The sequence below is a fragment of the Pleuronectes platessa genome, chromosome 19, assembly GCF_947347685.1.
Source record: "Pleuronectes platessa chromosome 19, fPlePla1.1, whole genome shotgun sequence".
In the NCBI taxonomy this organism is placed as follows: Eukaryota; Metazoa; Chordata; class Actinopteri; order Pleuronectiformes; family Pleuronectidae; genus Pleuronectes; species Pleuronectes platessa.
Window position 1 is genome coordinate 19100435 of NC_070644.1, and position 24212 is coordinate 19124646.

The following is a 24212-nucleotide window of genomic DNA, read 5'->3' on the forward strand; positions in this document are numbered from 1 at the left end:
TGAAGATTGTATCATTTATGTAACATAACAAATAACAAAAACATAATATTACACCACATTTAAAAACAAAGATAAAACGTGTTATTAATCAGAAACATTTTTATATTAATTAAATTCATTTAAAAAACAAATCAAAAACTGCTGAAACAAATTGTCTCAGAATACGACAATGAAATAATCCGACCAATAAAGTCTCTGTGAGAACCAATTAAAAAAGTTCAGCAGAATCTTTTTAGATACTGAAGAGTTTATTATAAAGAAAGGAACCCGGAAGTTATAAAACAATGAAATGTCTGTTTCAGTCAGGGTTGTATCGATTTTTCTGAAATAAAAAAAAAGACATGATCAACAACAACATGATGACAAATATATATCAATAATGCCCAAAACTGGAATAGCAACTTGTTCTACTAAACAACCAGCATCAGTGTTTTAAAGTGATTGTGTGCTGCTGTGGAATTCGCTCGAGGCGACTTGAACAAGTCCAACTCGACTCGCTCAGCTGTCGGGCTGTTTGTGACACCTTCATCAGGAAGAGGGACGGATATGAAAGTGAATAAATATCCCAATAAACTGAACATGAAATAGATGAAGTACAGATGAACGGTTAGTGGTTTATCTGCATCGTTAGTGGTTTCAGGTCTTTACACATTAAAGCAATGTGCTCAGGGTCTGACTCTGTTCATACATGCATTCAATATATGTCTAATAGAAGGATCTGGATTAAAGAATTACTAAATGACGATGGTATAACATGATGATATGATGGTTAATAACAAGTCTCCTGATTGGTGTCGTCTCCTGAAGATTACAAACTGCACAGTCACAGTATTTCAGTGTACAGCTCATTTAAAGTCGAGGTTCAGGCACTAAATCACGACATGACGTTTTCCCGCCCGGGTTCAGAAGAACTCTCCCGGGTTAGCAGTCGGCCTCGGCCTCAGCATTCACGCTCATCATGTTCTGATGCATTCGCTCCATTATCCGATGTATGCTGCAGAAACTGGGCCTGTCCGCCGACTGAGTGCTCCAGCAGAGCCTCATCAGGTTGTACAGCTCCAGGGGACAGTTCTCGGGACAGGACAGGATGTGTCCGTCCCTCACGTAGTAAATCACCTCTTCGTGGCCCATCCCGTAGTACGGCTGCATGCCGTGGGAGAAGATCTCCCACAGCACCACGCCGTAGGCCCACACGTCCGACTCGGTGGTGTAGCGGTTGTAGAAGATGGACTCCGGGGGCATCCAGCGAATCGGGATGGCGTCATTCTCGTTGGCTTTGTAGTAATCGGCCGAGTAGATGTTCCGGGAGAGGCCGAAGTCTGCGATCTTCACCACCATCTCCTCGCGCACCAGGCAGTTGCGGGTGGCCAGGTCGCGGTGCACGAACTTGCGCTCCGACAGGTAGGCCATGCCCGCGGCGATCTGCTTGGAGATGGAGAGCAGCTCGCCGCCGGCCAGCGGCCCCGCGTCCGACTCGGTGGAGAAGCTGCGGCCCGAGAGGCTGGCGCAGCTCAGGGTGTGAACCGACTGGGTCGGGGAGCGGCGGCGCAGGAACTCGTTGAGGTCGCCGTGCGCCATGTACTCGAACATCAGGCACATCGGTTTGCCCACCGCACACACGCCTGGTGAGAGAGGAGACAGAGGATTTGAGTTATTGTCTGTGACAGAACAGAAAGAATAGAGTAGACCACAGAAGTTTTGAGAGAACAAACACATTAGTGACGTCATAACATCATGAATCAAGTGTGTTTCTTGTGCTGCAGCAGATTATATAATGAGGTCATTCACTGTAAAGGATTAAATACATTCAGTCCAGACATAAACACAGACGCAGCTATCTGTGATGTGTACATGCTCATAAATAAACTCTAAAGTGGCGTGGACGTCTGACATAAGTGTGTAACTAAGTGTGTTTCTAAAGGAAGCTTGTGTGTTTCCTCGGCCTGTCTGCACAGATTCCAAGTTTAATAAACATGGCCGGAGTTTCTCTGAATTTCAGTTGTGAATAACATACACATAAAGTTATTTTTAGGTTTCTGGAAACATTAGAGATGCTGAGGGGTATTTTCCAGTGAGACGTCTTCCACAACTCTTGATGTGGAGAAAGTATTTTTCTGTCACACTGTATATTACGAGTATTAGAGCAATGTTGTGTAATATAACAAGAAAAAAGTGTCAATATTACGAGAATAAAGTCGCAATTCTTCTAGAATAAAGGAAATTCAAACATATTTCCTTGTGTTTACAGTTCATTTATTACCTTTATTTAGTTTTCTGCTGCAACACGACACATTTCTGATAAAGTGACTGATAAAGGATTATTTTATCTCTTATCGTAAAAGTTATCCGTTTATTAATCTGTTTCTAACTCTGTTGATATTTAAACTCACCGAACATATTCTACTTTATTCACTTTGTATTTACTCTGCCTCTATAAAAGAGTTCTCAGCTTGTTTATCGTTGGATTCCTGTGAATGCTTCTTTGCGATGTGCACAGCTCAGAGGAATCAGAGCCCACAGTGTGCAGAGCCCCAGCCGCCCTGCACAGGCCGTGCATGTTCCATATTCATGTAACCTGGCATTCGAAAAACACAGCTCTGTGGAAAATATTAAAACAAATCAGCCGAGTGGCCAACGAGGACAGAAACACGCCGCAGGAGCCAGACGGTAGTTTCAGTTTCTCATCCCACAGCCAAGCGTGCGCGGCTCGGCCGATCTTCTGAGTCTGTTCTGAGTCACACCGGCCGCAGTCATCATTTTGATTGATTGCATTTTCGTTTTTTATGTGTGAACCGTGAATTGGAACCTCAGTGACCCGTCGGTGGCCCCGAAAAAACTCTCAAAGTCAAACTGCCTCAAATTATTTTCAATTTCTCGTGGAAATCCCAGAGTCCCCCCAAAAATATAAAATCTGTCCGACTGCATTAGGGAAATAGAAGATGATGTTTGGTTTGAATTATTGACTTTGTGAAACCTCATTGGGATTCAAACAAACAGCTGGAACACACAGATGAAAGGTTTCAGCCCCTTGTTGTCGTCCAAGAAACTGTAAAACAAAAATGCACAGGGAGGTTGTTTTCCTCTGGTTTGTCCTTGAGACTCTGAGACAAGCTACAGAGCTTTTAATTTGAAACCAGGGGAAACAGGAAGTGAGGGCGACACTCGTAAATCAAACCAGGGGATGAAATAGTTTTGTGTTTGAGGAGTTTGGATGAGCAGCCTCCTCTTGATCCGTCCGTCTCCTCCTTTACATGGTCACACAAATCACTGTAACACAACTCTATCTATGAGTTTGTGCAATTTGGTGCAGAACCAAATACAAAAATCCAGATCTGGTGAATTTAAATGCGGTTCCATCGGGGGGACGGGCCTCGCCGGAGGTCAACGCTCTCCAAGTTCCTTTCTGGCCTCGACTCTAATGTTTATTTGACTGTGTTCTAACTGTGATGTCCAGAGAGCTGCGACAACAACATGACAACAAGAGGAAGGGAGGAAGCCTGGAGGTCGAGCTCAGTCGGTTCATGTCCTGTGTGTCACTGAGTGAAGGAGCCTGTCGGAGAGACAAGCTCTGATTACTTCTGCCTGGTGTGTGTGTCTGTGTGTGTGAGTGTGTGGGGGGGCTGTAATTCAACAGTAGCAATGTCTCACCCCGGAGGCCCCGTCCTGCACAAGCAGCAAAGTCATAACACGCAGACATATGGTTCCTCTAATTTTAACACATTCTATTGATGATGCATATATTTTTACACGTGAGTATTATTAGCCCCGAGGGTAATTAGAGGTTAAGTGACTCTGGCTTCCATCGGCACCGGAGACTTTAGAGATTCACTCTGCAGACGACTCATCCCAAAGCAAGTGTCACTCAAAACGTTCTAAACTAAAAAACTTTTTTTACTTTTTTATTCTCCGATCGGTGTTGAGTTTGAACTCTCAGTTACCGGAGCTGCACATCGGACCAAAGTAAACAAAGTGTTTTCAGCGCAGCCGGTGAGCGATGGGTTTGTTTACTGAGCTGCGTGTTGTGTCTCTGAACGTCTTCCTGGAGAAATATATATACGGATGCGAGCTTGTTTGTTGTTATTAGATTAGATTTGATGCGTTAGTGTAGATACAGAATTTAATAGAGGACGTTGGTTCTAATCAAGGCCAACAAAAGGCCCATGTGTGTCAGGGAACTCTTATTTACTGGCAAACGCTTCTCTAGGGGTTTTTACGGTGGAAAAGATCTGAGGAGGATGACTTCACTCGGGGTGAGTGTGTGTGAGCGGGAACAGGAATCTGGATTTACAGGAGAAAAGCTTGTTTTCCATGTGATTTGCTCATTCTCTTAAAAAATAGAGATTTCTGGAAATAGGAGAAAGATCTTGATCCTGAAATGACCCATGACTTATGATCTACGTCAGTATAAAGGAAGAATTCAGAAAGAAAAACACACTCTGACTTAAATGTCTGCTGCTGCTTTCCGGATAAAAAAGGAAAAAGACTAAAACACATGGACTTGAAGAAAGTTAGATTTGATGTGGTGTTTGAATCTTGTCTTCTCTTCTGCCATATTTAGCTTTTTTAAACATTATTCTACATTATTCTACCTTAGAAAACTACTCTAGAAGTTGAATAGTGTAAAAACCCAAACTCCTCACTCACTGCATCTCCCACACACAACAACAACAACAACACAACACACTGACCGAGGAGTCGCACGATGTTGGGATGGTCAAACTGGGCCATGAGCGCCGCCTCCCTCTGGAAGTCGTTCTGCATGTCGGCCGACGCCTCCTCCTTCAGCATCTTCACAGCCACCATGGTGAACGTCTCCATGGGCCGCAGAGCCGGGGCCCTGCAACACACAGACACACACATGCGTGAGGTGAGACGCACACATGCAGCTCAGTCTGTCCTCCAGCAAAGTGTCAGGATTGTAAATATGTATTTTTCTGTATTTGAGCATTGTGGGATTTGTTTTTACGCGATGCATCGACCAGATGTTTTTAAACATGTGTTTTAAGTCAACAACTGTGAAACTGTCTTACTACAGAGAACTGTAGATGTTGGTCAGTGGAAGGGAAACACACACATACATGCATTCATATGAGCTTCCTGTGTTGCTCACTACACGGCAAACTAAAGTCAACATGTTGTTTCTCAATGTAGATTTTTATATATAGACGGACACATGCATCACACACACACACACACACACACACACACACACACACACACACACACACACACACACACACACACACACACACACACAATGGGAAACTATAGATTGCTGCCCACTTGTGAGGGATGAAGTTATTTACTGCCTGGTTCTATTTCAGTCCCTGTGAATGTTGTGTGTCAGTCTGTGTGTGTGTGTGTGTGTGTGTGTGTGTGTGTCAGTGCTCTATCGTTGTGAAGCCAAATTTGAGTTTCAGACACTTATGTGAAAATATAACAGAAGGACATTTTATTGTGTCCCAGATCTTCCAACAGGAGCAGCGACCAAGACTACGTTTCAGAATCAAGGTTATATAAATGTGTGTGTGTGTTTGTGTAAAGGAATATGTGCACTCGTGTGTGTGTGTGTGTGTGTCGCGTTCCCAGGGGTGTCTATATACTGCAGCATTCCACCTTTCACTGAGGGATTAGCAGCCGGGCAGAAGGACGTCTTAGCTGCTCACCGACGGTGCTACTGTCAAAATGCCACTGTGTGATCTGCACCCTGTTATATCAGTTGTGTATTCGCTTCAGCTCTACACGACTCCCGTGTAACACTGTGTGTAGGAAGTTAGAGAACTATGTCCTGATGTGTGAAGAGATTTATTACATTTTTAAATTTCCATGCACTTCATGACCCGGGTGGTATTTCATCCTATCGCAGAGATCTGACTCTGAGTCGTGAACGGGCTCAGTGTTCAGTGGAAGTGACACCGGCAGCAGCTCTGCCTGTGACTTTGTGAATGACGCAGCACTTCTCTGTGAGACCTGGCTCTTGTTCGGCTGCTCTATTTCCTCTCAATCTCCCAATCTGCTTCTCCACCCTCATCTTTTTCTACCTCAATCATCCACTTCTCCCCTCTCCCCTTGATTTGCCGCCATTTCTCTCACCTGGCTTGGAAGACCCGTCCGAAGGCTCCCTCTCCGATGTCCCTCACGTATTGGATGTTGTTGCGTGGGTACTCGAGTGCCAGCAGCTTTGAGTTGAGCAGCAGAGGAACCCTCTGGTACATGGGGTTCGGGTGGAGTCGGTCCAGCAGCAGCTCCGACGGCAGAGCGCTCAGCGTCGGCGTCTCCATCGCTCTGTGGACCCACAAAATAAAACCAGATGAGCAAGGAAGAGACGGATGGATAGAAGCTGTGCCTCCTCTCTCTTCTTTACCTCTTTCGGTTCCTACATTGCTTCCTCCGTCTGCGGCAGGCCAGGAAGCTGATGAAGAGGAAGACTGCAGCTGCCACTCCGGTGAGGATGATGACGATGACGGACATGGAGTAGGCTGGAGACGATACCGGGCTCGTGGGGGGGGGACGAGCCGGCTGACGGGGGCCCTGCGACTCCGGCTTCGTCACTGACAAACACAGAGTCATAGACTTTAATCCAGGAAGGTTCAAGTCAGCATAAATGGAACAGGGACACTTATTTTATCAATTCTGAGTTATTAAAAGTTTGGCCACTGTATGTGTAGTTTTTCAGCATTAATTAAACGTCGCTTTAATGAAGAATCAAATATAAAAACTTAGGTTGAAAGACAAAGAAAATTGCAGATTTCAATTTGGACCAAGGTAACAAAGTTTCTACTAATCATGGAGGCAGACACCAACTTTTAAAGAATCCGGTGACACACCATCAACCTTAAATCTGATTTGTGGAAGCCAGATTTTTTATTCAGGAAGCTGAGCCCCTGCCTGCAAGTCAGGGTTGCCAGGTCTGTGTGACAAAAACCAGCCAAACAGCCAATAAAAACCAGTCCAAATCCCTAAACTCCAAATCCCTCAGTCAGACTCTACACACAGCAGTGCCATCACTGCCTGTTGCAGCATAATATCCACTAATTAACATCATAAATGTTTAGTGTACCGGCATTAAAAGCAGTTTTCCCTGAACAGTGACTCTCAGAGGTTGGATCGAGAGGTGAGAACCAGGCGCTGGGCAACACAATAGCACTTTGTGTGTTAGTGGGTCTGTGGGTGGCATGTTCACGTGTGTGTGCTCACCAATCTGGAGTCACTTTGGTGAGTTCAGGATATAAATCTGTGATTTCTAGATACTATATATTATTCACTTTATACATACTTTTACATAAGTGGGACAAAAATAAGATCTGCATTGAAATAAACTGGACTTAGACATTAAATACACAAAATGAAGCATCAGGCATCAACCCCAATAAGGCTTCCTGGTGAAATTTGGCTACTTGCACCAAAAATGTGTATTTCCTCAGTCAAAACTTGTTGAAATACCTTGACTGTAATGGATGCATGGTGTAACACTGTGTAAGTGTACCTGGTGCTGTGTCTGCCTCCCCACAATGCAGCACGGCACAGTACTCCCAGCGTATGTTGGGATTGGAGGTGTAGCACCAGGGCTTGTCGCTGATTCCTCCCGGGTTCCTGCAGTGGCTGTCTGAGCTCCTCAGCTCGGGGATGACGTCCACAGACAGGCGGTGCTGGTGGGGAACCTGCCGGAGGAGACGGAGACGAAACGGTGCGGAGGACAAAAACATGAAGATCGAAAAATGAGATTGGAAATGAGGCTTTGACTTGAAGGCCTGTCAGAAGTTTGCTGTTCCTTCTTTCTACCTCCAAACCTGCTGAGCACATCTGGGAGCCAGCCTGTGACCAGAGGTGTTCCTGAGTAAAACATCATCTGCTCTGTTCTGTTCTGACCCTGTGCTCTGAGGGGGGTGTGGGGGGGTAAAGAGGAAACAGACTTGTCTTGAGGGATCAGCAGAATCTGATCAATAAACGTCTTGCCTGGTTTTTCTTATTCTGGAATGTTTCAGAGCTTTCAAAGCCAATTTGATTTCCACGTCAGAATATGAAACTAAGATGGACTTGAGCACAACTTCTTTAGGGTCCATACGTAGGGTTCCCCCTTTAATACCCAGGAGTTGTAAAATGTTCTATAATGAGGGACATTATGGGGTTACATGGTTGTTTCTGCAAACCGGAGTGCCAACTCAAACACGGAACATCTGGTGTCTTCGTGTGTCACGAGCTTTAGTCATCAAAAGAGCCTCGGTCCAACCTCTCCCAGGAGATGTGAGGTTATGAGCTGAAAAGGCTGCGTTCAGCACATGTGCAGATTGTGTGTCGTGCACGAAGCTCGAGCCTCAGGTCGCCGGGAATGTGAAGAACAACAACTGCACGAAACCTGAACAACAACCGTTTGTCTCTGGCTTCCAGAAGGAGATGGGATATGTCTCCAAAGTCCAACACCCAGCACTCCGTCCCAGACTTATCCCTGCAGATGTTTCACAGCACCAAAACAATGTCCTAGTCACCATGGGAAGTTGTTGTTATATTTGTGACAACAAGGGGCAGAAAAACAAAGGTTGTTCTCAATTTACAGTTGTAGAAATGTATCATTGAAAACCGCTTATTGTTTATTACAATGGACGACACTTCCCTTCACAGCTGAGGTGTCAATCATGATGTTTCAACCTCACTTTATATCATAACATATCTAATTCAATCCAAACCTGCTCTAAAAACAAATGCTTGAACGTACCAGTAGGATAAGAAAAACCTCAAATGACAGAAACAATCCACATTCCCACATAAAACCAGATTGTTTCTAACCTTCTGAGTAAACCTCATGTTCCAATCAGCTGCACGCTGCCTTCTGGGAGAAACTTCATCCCAATCAACCTGTTATTATTCTTACAAGAGGAAATGGCAGCTTAGGTCCTGGCCAGGAACTGAAGGATCATCATCATCAACGTGATCGTGTTTAACAACCAGCTTTTTGAACTCGTGTTTGGCCGGCTGCACCAGGATCACAAAGCTCCGGCCCTTTTTCCTGGAAGCTGAACACGCTACACGCTCACTTCCCTGATATCACTGTGTTTTCTCAGTAACTTTAAATCCTGACTTTAATGCAGGACAATGCGTTTTCACCGCTGCCGTGCTCGTCACACTTTCCATCCTCACATGGAGCATCCAGTAAGATTTACACGTCACCATGACTGTATAGATATCAAAATCCAGAATGATTTCTCACCCGTTGCGAAAAACGGACTTCTCATTTTCTATCCTCTACAATCCTTTTTTTGTTTCCTTTTTCAAACAATTATCTTGCTGAGGTTTAAGTATCAGAGTTCTAAAGTACACACAAATAAGATAAAAGCCTTGCATGCTAGCATTTGCAGCTTAAGCTCATTTGTTACACATTTGCACTCATATTTATATTTATTACGACAGCTCTATGTCGAGAAAATCAAAGCCTGACAAGTCTGTTATTCATGGTTTTAGATGTTCGGGGCCTGAGGTTTAATATGAAACACTCTTTTTTTTTGTAAATCATTTCTGTCTGTTGCCTTGTTCTTGAATTTGTGTTTTATTTGAGTCGCTCAAGCTGCTTTTTTAATTTTAAAATGGATATGAAATCTGCAGCCGCACATTGTCAACATCCTGCATAAATGCACCTGATCCCGACATAATGCACCCACAATCCTGTGTCCACTGCAGCACACACACACACACACACACACGCACAGACACACACAAGCTTCTCTGCCAACGTCCACCAGTAGGAGACAGTTAATCATGTCACGTGTTTTCAGATTAAAGATGATGTTTGTTGAAGGAGACACAAACTCAATAACTGATATTAATTCTCCCTGTGAGGGAAGCAGTTTGTTTACGTAAGTGTATGTTATTATATATAAGAGACAATGTTAAAGATAAAGGTCTAATATTCCTATTTTTCTCGAGCATTATGTGATTTAATGTATTCACGAATATGTTGAGAATCACGTCGGAGAAAGTTCTGTCAGCTTCAAACACAGTACATGTGTGTGTCTGAGCAACTGTGAAGTGTTAAAGTGCATGTGTGAATGTGTGTATGTGTGTGTGTGTGTGTGTGTGTGTGTGTGTGTGGTGGAGCATTTGCAGCATATGCGTGTGAAAGCTAATTGCTTCCAGAGGCAGGATGTGACACGATGAGCCCCTCCCTCTCTGCTGACCTGGCAGACACACACACACACACACACACACACACACACACACACACACACACACACAGACACACACACACACACAGACACACACACACACACACTGCACAGGAGAGTAGAAACAGCTCACCCTAACAGACCCCTTTCCATCGAATCTATAAAAACATAAAGGGGCTTTTGGGCCGCGGAGAGTGTGTGTGTCTGTGTGTGTGCTTGTGTATTCACTTGTAAGCACTTTTGTGTGTGTTTTTCTATTTCTGAGGTCGAGAACCTATAAATCCTCACATCCACACACAGCACATCAGTCACACTTACTTAATACAGGCTTGTATTGGCAGCGTCACCTTCAACGACGAGAGCTTTTCAAAGGTTCCTCTGTTTCCCTGAAACTCGTTCAAACTTCTGTCTTTTTAGATTTTCACGTTTCTCCCCTGTGCTCCCTCTACCTGTGGTTGGTTTATATCTACGCTGCAGGTTTCATGACTATATGTTACACACCTGTGAAGTGGACATTGTGGTTTCAGGAACTCACACACACAGACACACACACACACTTTACCTGTTGGCTCCATGGCTGACACGGGATCCCAGACCTCGTCACGTTCACGCTGCCTTGGTAGAAACGGCCTCGGTCATTGTAACATGTTGCTGTTGAGACCAAACAGAATATAAATGTATTGATATTTTAACAATAAATATTTAATAAAGGATCAATTTGTTGATTTTTTGAATACTTACTTGTGATTTGATCTCTCTTGATGTCTGAAATACAGAAATACACAGAAACCTTGAATATTAAGAGTAAGACTTTCAAATGATCTTTATAAAAACCTTTCATTGAGTAATTAATACAATGCTGAAAGTAAATTCAGAATGTTTAACAGTTTATTTAACCTTTAACACACGAATAACTGCACCTTCTCAAATCTGGCTGTAACTACAGAGTCTTAGATTTTGCCAACTTTCTTTATTAATAAAAATAAATAAAAATAAAAGAAACTCGTTGTTGTCCCCACAGAGCAGAGATGTATCAAACACTTTGGAGTGAGGGCCTCAGTGAGGGGTCTCTTACCCACAAAGGGCACATATGTGCAAGCCTCCGGGTCGGAGTGTAGACTGGGTAGGGCCTGACATTTGGGCAGCAGTGAACTGGGAGTGTGGGGCCCGATGCCGGAGCTGAAGTGGCCCGGCTGGAACAAAATGCTGCTCTCCAGCACCGACCACTCCTTGTGGCAGTACAGCTCCTTCACCGCCATGCAGTGCTCTCTGTGTTTTGAAAGGGAAACAGATGATAAACCTCTTTAAACTACTCATTTATTGTGTTGTTAATTGATTCCTCACTCAGAGGAACACTTGCCTGCAGATGGGTTTCGGTGCCGGGCCTAACCCTGAGGGGTTGCAGTCGGGGAAGGAGGCGTGGCAGAGCAGCGAGCGCAGGGCGGGGCCGCACGTCGAGCTGAGGCCTTCCAGCTCCCCCGACCAGCTCTGGACCAGGTACTCCTGCATGTCCTCCGGGTCCGAGAGGGACGAGTTAAAGAAAACCAGCGAATCGTCTCGCAGGAGGTTGCGGCAGACATCTCCGCGGTAGGCGCTGCAGTAGCCGGTGACACCTTTATAGAGTCTGACAGAGGGAGAGAGGCACACAAAAGATTCTTTACGTTCTTCATAAACCATTTACAGTCCAACTAGTTTCTTTTATCAAACAGACAATGACCGATACTTTCAGGTCCAGGTTGGCATTTTGGTTAATCTCAATAACCAGGTATCTGCTTATGAATGGAAATGAATTAAAAGGCCACAAAGCCTGCTCATAGAGGATACTGGTCAAACTAGAAACCAGAAGGCTACCGACCCCCAAATCACTTGTCTTCAGTTTATTCATGTTCACATCCCAAATTACCCTTCCACTCACTATAGTCACGCACTTTTGATTTTACTCGATTGAATAAACAAGACAATATTTTATCTTCTTTTGCAAATCTGTTGCAGAACCACAGCTTCCTGGAGTAATGGCTTGTTGACTGGTTTGGCCGACTTTTAGTTTGCGGAGGTGTGCATCTTTTGAGTCGATCCAGATGTTGATCATGAAACCAGTTGCGGGAGGCTCGTATGAAATCAGTCCACATGTCTGCCTCTCAACGAAGGTCGGATGTCTCTGCCTGCCTTCGTGTGTCGGTGTGTGTGTCTGTGTGTGTGTGTGTGTGTGTGTGTGTGCACAGTTACAGTCTCCAGATGTCGCCTCTCGGGGAGTTTGGTGCTTCGAGTTCAAGTCAAACCATCAGAGCTCGAGCTAACCTGTAAATCTTTCAAACCCATCATCCCACCATGTCATCCTTCCCTCCACTTTCTCTCTTTCTTCTCCAATCTCTCCGTTTCAATACAAACACATGGTCCAGATGTGGTCGTGACTTGGCAAATCTTGTGAGTAAACCTTTTTAGCCTGCGACCAGTATCTCCTTCTTCGTTTCCACCTCAAAGATTCTCATCAGGCCAACTTTTCCCTTTCCCCTTCTTCTCCCACCTTTTCTCTTCTCCTCTCCCTCTCTCTCCATCTGCCTGTCTGTCTTTCTCTTCCTCCCTCTGTCGCTCTCTCTCTCTCTCTCTCCCCTGGTCCAGATGTGGATGCGCCGTGGTTCAGCAGAGTTCAAATTCAACTCGCACCACATGGGTGACTGGGAGAACGGCTCCCTCTTGGCAAAGCAGGTTTATTGACACAGCTCAAATGCTGGTTGTCCTCTGCAGACCCAGAGGAAGTGACAGCACTTCAGTGTCTTCAAATGCAGCGAGGACTCAAGTGGTTTTGGCGCCAGTGTAAAATTTAATGAAGGGCAATGTGCTGTGTAGCTATTCTGACTATTCAGGCTGAAAGGTGTTACTACAAAACTCGTGAAAACCGGATTGCTGCATGGAAATACAGTAAACAAGAGGAGAAGACCAAGCAAATAACACTGTCAGGTCTCTTACCTCCACTCTATGGGGAAGTGGCAGCGTCCGGAAGACGTCGGTTGAAGGAGAAGAAGCAGGAGGAGAGGACGGAGGAGACGAGAGGGAGACACAGAGACAAAAATCAGTCTGAGCTGGAAGAGAGATCCAACCATGGTGCTTCATAGCCGGCTCTGAGGACACTGAGGGACGACCAGGTGGACAGACAGTGTGTGTGTGTGTCTGTGTGTGTGGCCAGAGAGGTATTCAAGTGTGTGTGTGTGTGTTTGTTTGTCTTTAGGTGGCTGGGGTCACGGGGTGTGGTTGAGAAGAATCAACCAAATGGGGGAGACGACAAACAGCTGAGGCCACACAAAACGCCACCAGTATAACCGGCAGCTAAAATAACACAAGACACAACAACAACAAACACACAAAGTCACACTATATACAAAGCACTTCATGTGTGTAATGGAAGACAAAAGCATAAAAGTTTCCCCATGGGGACAATAAAGTATATTAGATTTGATTTGGAGAATCTCAGCTTTTATAGAATACTATAATAATAGTATAATAACAACTTAAAAACCCAAATTAGTGTGATAACAACAATGTAAAATTACCCAAAAAAATATTAAACATGTACTTTGACTTTTTAATTTAGTCTGTGTCCCATCCACCAACACGGAGGAGGCAGGATTTAGGAGCTGCACTGCATGCTGCCCGTCTCCATCCACAGTCTATGGTCGCTACCTTCCACGGTGACTCTTGCGGTGGCCTTGACGGTGTTGGCTCCGGCGTTGTGTCTGTTGGACGCCAGGCAGGTGAACAGCGCCGGCTTGTTCACCGTCACCTTCAGAACGGACAGAACCACCTCCCCCACCAGCGTCTCCTCCACGGAAGCACCTGAAACCTGAGGACAGAGAAACACACGTCGTCGAGTTAATCATCATCACATTCCTGCAGCCAAACTTCTCCCATGGTTGTCATATTATTTGCTTGTCAAGTTGATATAGGGAAAGTGTTTGCAATCTAGTGGCTCTCGGGACATTCATCTCTACGTTCTACATAAATTCTCTGCACCGACACCTGAAAAAACAACATGGCTCCGTCGCGGCTAAACGCTCAACTCCACAAATTTGTCTCGCTGCCATCAAAGCTTTTCTTTCCACTGAAAACTGCTCGCGGCTGCAGCTGGAAGAAAGTCTGTGAGAGCGAGGCAAGGCAGGGAGTTTATTTATAGCAGCGTTCGGACACAAGGGAATTCACGGTGATTTACAAAGGCCTGAATATATGACATTAAAAAGTCATTTAAATAAGACATAAAAAAGAAAAGTGTTTCCTGGAGGCAGAGACGAGATAATTAAAACAATTAAACGAGCAGTGACACAGAAATCCTGCGGGACTTAACGAAATTGTACCATTTTGTTTTAAATTCTCCCTACGTGTAAATTGTTCCTACACTGTTTATAGTCGGGGGGTGTTGAGTTGTTAAAATTGCATGCATGTAATAAATGTCTGGCATGGAAATACACTTGTAACTACATGGCACTAGGCATACCTCCACCAAGGCCCCTCAAATTCAATCAAACTGCACCAAATTTTCCACACTCATAGATATCAGTGTCCTAAATGTGCCTGATGCTTTTCATCAAGATCGATAAATTAAAACCTCGGAAAATGCAGAAGAAATGCAATGTGAAAATAAAAGAAGAATAAAATCCTGGTTCCGCACCAAACTTTAACGGGTTCTCCCGTGACCCACATCACATGCTTCCACCAATTTTACGTGGAAATCCGTTCAGCTAACTTTATGTAATATTGCTTACAAACAAACAAACAAACAAATGAACAAGGGAGAAAACATAATGTGTTTGGAGGAGGCAATAACGTGAAAGATGTAAATTCCCTGTTATTCACACTTGACCGATCTAGCCTGGTACATTTAATTTGTTGCCTATAGTTTCCCACTGACATATATTTACTGTATGTACTGTATAAAAATAAATCATGTGTGTACGAGTGTGTAATGTGTGTGTGAGCGTGATGTTGTGCAGCAGGTCTATATTTGAACATGCGTCTGATAGCATCTGTTTTTACGATGATCTCTTCGCTGCCCCGCTGAATTTAATGACGTCTACTTGCTGCCAGAAAAGCAGCTCCCACAGTCATTTTAATCAACACACACACACACACACACACACACACACATACAGTATTTACAAGCATCATGGGCCTGTAATCATGTTGTAGTTAGCACCAAAGGCTGTTAAATATCCAGATATTACTTGGGGTATGTCTGCCTGCAAAAGAGCACACGTTAAAATGTCTTGCTGCCTTACTGGAAATTGCGTCCCATTAAGGTGGTCCAGTATGTAATCTTCAGGATTTAGCCCCAATATGAGTCACCACAATATAACTTTGTTAAGGTTTTACCTAAATCAAATCTAAATTGTTTTTTATCCATTGAATGTTTCTTTGAATTTAATTTCTGAATTTCGTAAAAACCCTTTTTAGAGCATCAAATAAGTAATTAAATCCAAACTTATCCAAAAGATAGTTTTAGTTCATGTCCCCTCTGCTTACATGGAGGAGGCAGGAGTTTTGACCTATAACCCAGACTCCTCCGATCACAAGTCAGCACTCTGTGACATCGGTATCATGGCACGAGTTCACGAATTAAAAAGCTGATAATACTGAGTATTATTGGCTAAATGGAAATCAAGCCCTTAAATCCCCTGTCGCCATAATGAGAATTCCTAAGCTGTTTATATCACTGAGTCCACGGCCGAGCTGAGGATAAAGAGAGACGTGAGGTAATGTATCTGATGTGTGTATTACACTGTAATACATTGTACTGCACGTGTGAAGTTGTGTTTCTTGTGTCCTGGTTTATACGACATGACTGTTGAGAGTAGAAGCAGATAGACAGTATATTAACATCACCAATCATGTGGTCGGGGAGGTCAACCATTCATCCACCAATCTGAAAATCTATGGTTTCATTCCCAGCTCCTCCAGACCGACATCATGTTCTTCTGCATTTAAAGGAGCTTTCCAATCGGGACAGTCTATTTGCGCCGCTGTGACTCTCTCGGTCTTCAGATGCAGCCCCCGAATTGAGACTTAGCTAATGTGTCTGGGACTGGACGTGAGTCAATCGCCATGAACCACTTTAAAAAAGCTGTGGTGCTTCGGCTTGTAGCACTTAGCTGGTATCCTCTGGAGAACTTCAGGAGACTTTAATCTCACATCTACGCTGCAGCGAGTGAAGATTGAGATTCCATTTCTCAAACTTTGTGTGAACTTTCATCAGACTTCAGAACCCGCTTGCTGTCCCTGCCGTGGACTCCGTTATTGTCGCAGCTTTCCCATTATGTGAAGCTCTTTGGATGACAAGGTGTCACAATGCCTGCTACGTGATTCAACTCCTCTGAAGCTTGGCTGTGCTGACGGACATTCGAGGCCAAACTCATCCACTCTAGAGGAGATAAGATCTCAGGCATTTATGAGAGTCCACAGGGGACTGGGCAGATGTGGATTGACGGATGGAGGAGGATCTGCTGAAATATGGCTTTAAGAGCTTCTTCAGAGGTGTTTAAAGATGTGTAGATTAATAAATTTGACTCTCAGAAGAGCTTCCACAGATCTAAATCCATTCTTCATGACGTTGGACAGTTGGAAGAACACGGAGTACCCAGTGACATTGGGAGAACATGCAAACCCCTCAAACAAAGACCAGAGCCTCCCGTTGGATCTGATCCCAGAAGGTTCGTGCTTCAAGCCGCCTAAACCTTCAAACACTGCAGCTAAAGAATCTTACGGTGTTCCCGTTTTCCAGCCAGGTGATGGTGGGTATCGGATTCCCCGTGGCGTTACAGTCCAGGCTGATCTGGCTGCCATACGCCACTCTCTTCTCCTTTGGAACCCGCAGGATTCGAGCCGGAGCTGGAAAACATATAGTTAAGTTTTAATAGCATTATCTAACAAGTGTAAAAAGCTGAAACCACATTAAGATACATACCCTGAACCTCGATAGTGACCGGCTTTGAAAAGGCCAAACCGAAGCTGTTCCTGGCCACACAGCGATACTGCCCTGCGTCCTCCTTCTGGATGTTGTGAATCTTCAACGCACCGTAGTCGAGGATGGTCACGCGGTCAGTGATCTGATGGACAAAAGAGACGAGGTGCTAGAATCATATTCCACATGTTTATTACTCGTTAAAATGAACTAAATATCTTGACATTGGGCTTTGGATCATTTCCTTATCCGAATGAACGGCACACTAAACCAAGAGTGGGCTGTTTGTGCAATTTTATGCTAAGCTTGGATACCTTGATGCCCGTAAACATTTACAATCCCTGTTGCTTTTATATGTGTTGGGGGGGACAAACCTTAATGAGCTCGTCATCTTTGATCCAGGTGACATCTGGTTTGGGATTTCCGAGCGTCACGCAGGGCAGCACGGCTTTGGACTCCAGCAGAAGCGTCAGGTTGGTGGGATGACGCTTGATCTGAGGTTCTAATGCAGAGACGGACAAAATAAGACGCTGCACTTTCAACCCTTTGTCTCGGTGCTTTGGAGAAATTACATTTTGAATTGTACCATCTGCACATTCTTTAAAAAAATCTGGATTTGGGACGTCAGCTCTAGGATCTTGGATGAAAACAGACATACTCATCTTAAGCTGCAGCGCTCCACAGCTCTTGGCCGACTCCCCGATGCCGTTATTGGCAAGGCAGCAGTATTCCCCGTTATCTGATTCCCTCACATGAGGGACGATCAGCATCTGGCCCTGCTCCTTGGTGATGTAGCGGGGGTCGTACCTAATGGGACAGAGGGTTGTAAACAGGACCATACTTGAAACTAACTCCAACAATATGGGGTTAGGATTATGTGAACATGATCAGGCTAGTGTTTGGAGGGCTATAAATGTCCTATATGAACCTTATATAGAAAAATCCAGTTATATATGTGTTTGTTTTGACTCTGATGTTTTGAAGTTGATAATTTTGCTACGAACTCATTATTTGCATTATCTGACATATCAAAAATTAAATTTAAAGATACAAACCATTTAAAGGACTATTCTGTATTTAGCCTGAAAGAGGACAATCACTGAGTTGTGTCCTGGTGGTAACTTACATGATCGGCTGGTTGTTCTTGGTCCACATGATGTCAGCAGGAGGTCGTGACTGCACCTCACAGATGAAGGTGGCATTGTGATCCAGAAGCACATCCACTGTCTCTAGTAAGGTGATGATACGAGGGGCTAGGAAACCAGAAATCCAGTAGAAGTTTCAGTTAGAGCAAAAACAATATCTCACAGTTTGAAAAGGGCTGAAGCTCTGTTGTGCAGATGTGTGTTTCTGCAAAGTGTCATCGCAGTATGGTTTTTTGTAGCACAAGGAACAGCTTTGTTTCTTTATAATACATGACAGTCTAACTTGTGGAAAACAGCTGAATCATTTCAGCTAAATTACACAACCTTCTTGTCATTCCTAGTTTGACCGATTCATCTGTTACAGTCCAGCGAATCAGAGGGTTTGACATTTGTTTCAGTTTTGACCTGGAGCAGTAGAAGAATGACTGACAGGATAAAACAGGATAATCTGATTAGATCACATCTGGATCTTTTAAAGAGTTCGACTGAGAAGGACAGACGGGGGATTGTTGAACTCAATCTGAAGTCTTTAGTTTATCTTTAAGTTTTTTACTCAAGCAGGAGCTGAAACTAGGAGGAGCTGAAACCTGGATAATTCAGGGTTTGAGGTCGGGCTCCGTCCCCGGTGCTCGCTCTTTGTTCTCGATCTGATTTCAACAGATGGTCTTTGTTAGCAGGAAAGAGTTACCAGCTCTGTGTAAAGTGATTATCCAACTTATATATACAACCACCTGTTATTATAAAACCAGGTGAATCCAGAGTTAAAAATATTTATTTTAACCCGATTGAGCTTCATCACGAAAGAAATAAACGAGAAAATGGATTTATTTTCGGGCCAGTGACACAAAGGTGAAATTAAAGCAACCGGCCCAAATAAGGTCGTCTGATATTTATTCAGTTTTTTTTTAACGGTGAATATATTAAGGAGGAGAAATGAAAGGGGGACTTCAAACAGAGATCTGTTGAAAGGAAACAGGGGATGAGAGGAGATATAGAGATGAGTCAGAAACTGTTGTGTGTGGATTCACATCAGAGACATCGGGGTTGATTTAAACTTTGCACGAACTCTTAGAAGAGGAAGAGGCAAAATAGAAAAGAATACAAAGTACTGAGGAGGGGACTGGGGGGACGGGGGGTAATAAAGTGAAAGACAAAAACAGAAGGAAGATAAAGGAGAGGATCAAGACACTGTGCCGGTTTTGTCTCATGTGAAATTAAGATTTCATGATAATATATGATGATATAAATCACCTGGATATCTCCTGCTGGAGCCGTAATGAATTTTTAAAGTTGTTTGTAGTTTATTCCCAATTTCATCTAATTATTGAATACTTAGATATGAATTTTGCAGTATATCGGTCAGGTTATTTACCAATGTTCCATATTTATGTATGTAATGTACATTCTGGACATTTGGGGCAAATCCTTTGTACAAATACATAATTATCGCACATTTAAAAATGCTGCAACTGCCTCTAGTTAACACTCCCTGTCTTTATTTAAAATGTTGATGTATAAACTCCAGAATGCAAAGATATAACTGGCTGATCGATGTGCAGGGTGAATCTTTCCATGCTGGTTGGTTCCCTCCTTGTGAAATCCACTGATGCAGCCATGTTGTCATTACTAACCCTGTGTACTCGCCCAGTTTCACCAGATTTACTCGTACAAATGTCTTTTACAACTTCCTGCATGTCGTCATTGTTGATAACATGTCTCCTCTGTTTATTCCTTGTATCTCTCGATCTTTCCACACTCTGTTTCTTTTCCCATAACAGTGGCCTTACTTCAAATCATCTATCTTATTGCAACCCCTGGATCCACTGGTATTTGCTTTGGTTTGAAGTTTATCCTCCTTCTCTCTCTCTCTCTCTCTCTGATGCTATCGTTCAGACCAAATACACAGTTTTGGACTTTCAGCGTGGTCAAACAAGGACAAACTCAAAAATAGTGTTGTTTTCGTGGCATGTCGGGGGATCGGATGACTGCGGGGGAGTCGTCCTTGTGTGTTTGTGTACGGCTTCACAGATATGCTGAGCAACATAAACACTTTGATCTTCCATGAATGGATATTTGTGGAGCATATTTTACACTATGACACCCACACTGTTTGGCCAAAATCTATTTAGCTTCTTAAATGTGTCATTATCAAAGACTAAATGTTATTTTTCAAAGCAGGTTTGAGCGGTTTCATTCAAAAGGCTGCTGTGACTCAGAAATACCTTCAAGAAACATGACAATATCATAATTAGCTTTTAGTCTGACTTGTTGGTGCAGAGTTGCTTAATGTCTTTCAATTGTGTTCAATCAAGTCAGAAATACAACTTAACACTTAAAGTTAATAAAATATGAGTATTAAGGCTAAAAGTACTCCTGACTAATTAACGTATATTTTGTTGTGGCATTCACGTTCACATTCTACATGTTTTTTTTCTTTCTATCATACACAGTCATCAGGGGTTATTTGAGGGTCTGCATCTTGCTCAAGGACACTTGGGAATGCAGATTGGAGGAAACGGGGATCGAACCACCGTCCCTCTGGTACTTAGTGGACGACCCTCCCTATACCTCCTAACTACCATCTGCCCACATATGGTGCCGGAATATGCTAATAAACATTTATCAAGGACTCACAATCGTCACAATGAACACAATGGGTCAGGCTATATCTTGACATGAACGTATACATTGCACAACACCCCCCAGTGGTCACGTTTGGTAGAAACTCCTGATCGCACGTCAGTGGAAGTTGACTCATGCTGTATATTTACTGAGCCTTGTCTCCAGTTACAGTTACAGTAATAATGACTGTGAAGAAAGACACTGTCCACATTTGCTTCAGCCTCGTAATCACTGACGCAGAGTACAGGTCATCCGCCCAGTTCATCAACTCTAACACAAACCACTTCACCACCTGTCTCCTGAAGCCGATGTGCAGCATGCATCATGAATCTGGACTCATAAAACAAGTATTATATGTCAGGGCTCTGCCGGCCCGGCCTCTGCATGTGCCAGCATTTGATACGGTGCCCATCTCACATGTCCGGCTGCCGAGGCCACGGTTGAACTTTCTCCACTGAAAAGTCTTTCATGATGTTTTTTAACATTCCTCCTCATCTCTGGACCTGGTTTCTTTTGGGTTGATTTCAGCCTTTAAAGTTCTATCGATTTTTTAAAATACAGGAAAGTAAATGTCACTTGGGGCCCGACTGCTCTTGATCATGTGGGAACAGAGAGCGCAGCAGAGGTAAGATTAGCTGGTCCCTCAGCACCTCTGCAGCAGCCTGCGGGGAGGATATGCCCGAGTGTAGGAAGGATATAGATTTAGTCACATTTACACTGTGCAAGGCCTATAAACACTTTCTCCATTTCCCTCCAGGACGCAGTGGAATACAGGAGATGTCAGTGCTTCACATTTCGAGGGGCTCACCCTGGGCGCTCTTCAAGGAAATAATAAAAGGTAAAACACAGATGCAATAATAAAAGTTCTACATGATGTTTCTTTTTCCCCATCTACCCTTTGAGTGTGTTGATCTATAGCCTCTTGACCTCAGCAAATTAACTCCTGCATGCACGGAGTCAAAGGAAATATCATGTCAAAGACCTGTGTCCTCAAAATACATTTATTTTTGTGCAAAAGCTGCTACTTTTCTAGAATATCAACTTAAATGCTGAAAAACCAAAGGCTGAAAATCTCGTTAAGTGGCAGAAACCTGTCTTACCTCTCTGTAGACTGTAGCTTGAGGTGACCAGAACCAGCACAACAAGGATCTTTATCACTCCAAGAGGTTCCACAGTCTTCATACTGACTCTAAATGATCCTCTGGACCAAACCGACCCTCACTGGTACACAGTAGCCTAAAAGCCGCTGGTTAGATTCCCATGGCCGGTAAGGAGACTGTGTTGTTGACTCGCTTGGAGGGTTTCTTCACTGTGTTCGTCTGTGTGTGACGGGCCATGAGCTCTGTGCTCAACAAGGACCAGCTCGGTCACTGTGTGTGTGTGTGTGTGTGTGTGTCTGTGTGTGTGTGTGTGTGTGTGTGTGTGTATGTGTGTGGTGATGGACAGTGGCAGCTGGGATCTGTCCCCATGAACATTCACTCAGGTTTTGTAGCTGCAGCTCTAAGCTCCGAAGGCTCCAGTGCTGGAGAGAGATCCACATTCACACTGATCAACAACACTGTTTATTCATGAGGCTTCAGGATCCAGCTTGAGATAGATGCTATGGAAACAACACATTAAAACACTGGAATAGCTGATATTACTTTATATTCCAGTGTGAACTCATGAATTTGACTTTTCCGTTTGAGTCTATAAGCTGCAACTCAATGTATTGCACTGTGTAGGAGGAGAAAAGCTGCAGAGAATTTCTACATAAAGAAAATTGTCAGGATATATAATCAGTCAAATGTTAAACAAACACACAAAATCACGATATACTGCATCTACTACACCCGTTTCCTTTAGAAAGTGAATGTACAAAACATCTGTGCACGTACATTTGTACGAGTGTAACTGACCAGTGGATCCCAACCCTCTAATAAACAAGTATTTACTGTATTAGACACATATACACACACATGTACACACACACACGGATAGAGAGAGAGGGGGGAGAGAGAGAGGCCAGGAGCCTTTGTGTCCACCTGTCGCCCGCTCGCCTGTATGTCCTGTTTTATTTTGGGAAAGGAATGGCATCTCTCTCCAGTCGTCCCTCGTCCATTCTGCTCCGGATGAAGTGGACTTATGTACCAGATTGTTCAGTCGCCACAGTTTGTTAACCTGCCTCCTTGTTTGTGAGGGAGAAACTGACATGGTTTGACCTATCGCTCTAGATAGAACTGTTTAGATTGAATGTTTATGCTCATGAACAATAATGTGAGATGTTGCCATAGAGGATGTTATAGGGTTTTATCATGTTGTGTCACAGGGATATCAGATGATATACTTTTGCACAGTGTTAATTTCTAACAACCTGTAAAATAACATGTGTATATTAACACATATCAAATCAAATCAGACTTTATGGTCATTTTACCAGACATACAATAGTAGGGCAGCGTTTCCCTGGATCACATCATGAAATAAAGAAACTGCAGGAGATCACAAATACAAATAGAAAATGAAAAACACACATTGTCCCTGAGTCCCATCTGTTGTTAATGTAACGGTAAAATAGAGCAGAACCCAGAACCTGGTTCCTGTTTATGATTTTAGCTATTTTACCCTCCAGGTGGCGCTGCTTTGCAGGATCACGTGCATGGCACAGAAGAACAAGTAAGAGAGTTTCTTTATTTATCATGATATTTTGAAAAATAAGGCCATAACAAATGTCAGAACCAAAATTAAACTTGAACCAAACAAAAGAAAAACATTTTCAAACTTCTCGTTGGTCAATGATCACTGACTCAGCAGCTCGACCCTGCATGATATTTAAAATGACTCTCTGACGCCCTCCTTTGGCTCAGAAATGAACTGCTTCTCATCTCCTCATGAAGAACTGTGACTCTTTACTAAATCTAGAAAACAAAATTATTTTATGTGTTGTATTTATTCATTTTAACGAGTTTTGTCCAGAGTTTACAGCTTAATAGCAGCAGCTGGATTCGACCCACAATGTTTGCACACACGGTTCCTCTGAAAAGTCCAATATTTGCTCTGATGTTAAAAGCTACAGAGGTCTGTCACTTATTCTTTTGTTTTCATTATTCATCGATTGTGTCACCTCACACCTGCCCTGCAGTAAACCCACATAAACCAGTCTGCTTCCTCGTCCACCCAGTCCGGTCACCTGTCGTGCTCTTCCTTCTGTAACCTGCAGTTTGTTTTGTGGTGAGATTTAATGTTGCGTTCTCATGTTGTCAGACTTCTGCCTGGTGTTCGTACCCGCTGACTTTGAATTTAGATATTGGGAACTTTCTGTTATCATAAACTCTCAATGCGTAAGTTCCTCTTTCATGAAAC

At 43.6% G+C, this 24212-nt stretch overlaps 1 protein-coding gene across 1 annotated transcript; it reads right to left on the reverse strand.

Annotated features, from left to right (window-relative positions):
* musk (muscle, skeletal, receptor tyrosine kinase) lies at nucleotides 1-22384 on the reverse strand. Its single transcript, XM_053411678.1, has 17 exons — nucleotides 21971-22384; nucleotides 18230-18356; nucleotides 17762-17910; nucleotides 17478-17605; nucleotides 17107-17248; nucleotides 16906-17030; nucleotides 13836-13995; nucleotides 13125-13131; nucleotides 11518-11781; nucleotides 11233-11426; nucleotides 10899-10922; nucleotides 10720-10808; nucleotides 7487-7661; nucleotides 6365-6551; nucleotides 6094-6285; nucleotides 4689-4837; nucleotides 1-1622 (listed from the first exon to the last, which is right to left on the reverse strand). The coding sequence occupies exons 1-17, from the start codon at nucleotides 22050-22052 to the stop codon at nucleotides 922-924; spliced, it is 2895 nt and encodes a 964-aa protein (XP_053267653.1). The 5' UTR covers nucleotides 22053-22384; the 3' UTR covers nucleotides 1-921.
* Nucleotides 22385-24212: the final 1828 nt, after the last annotated feature.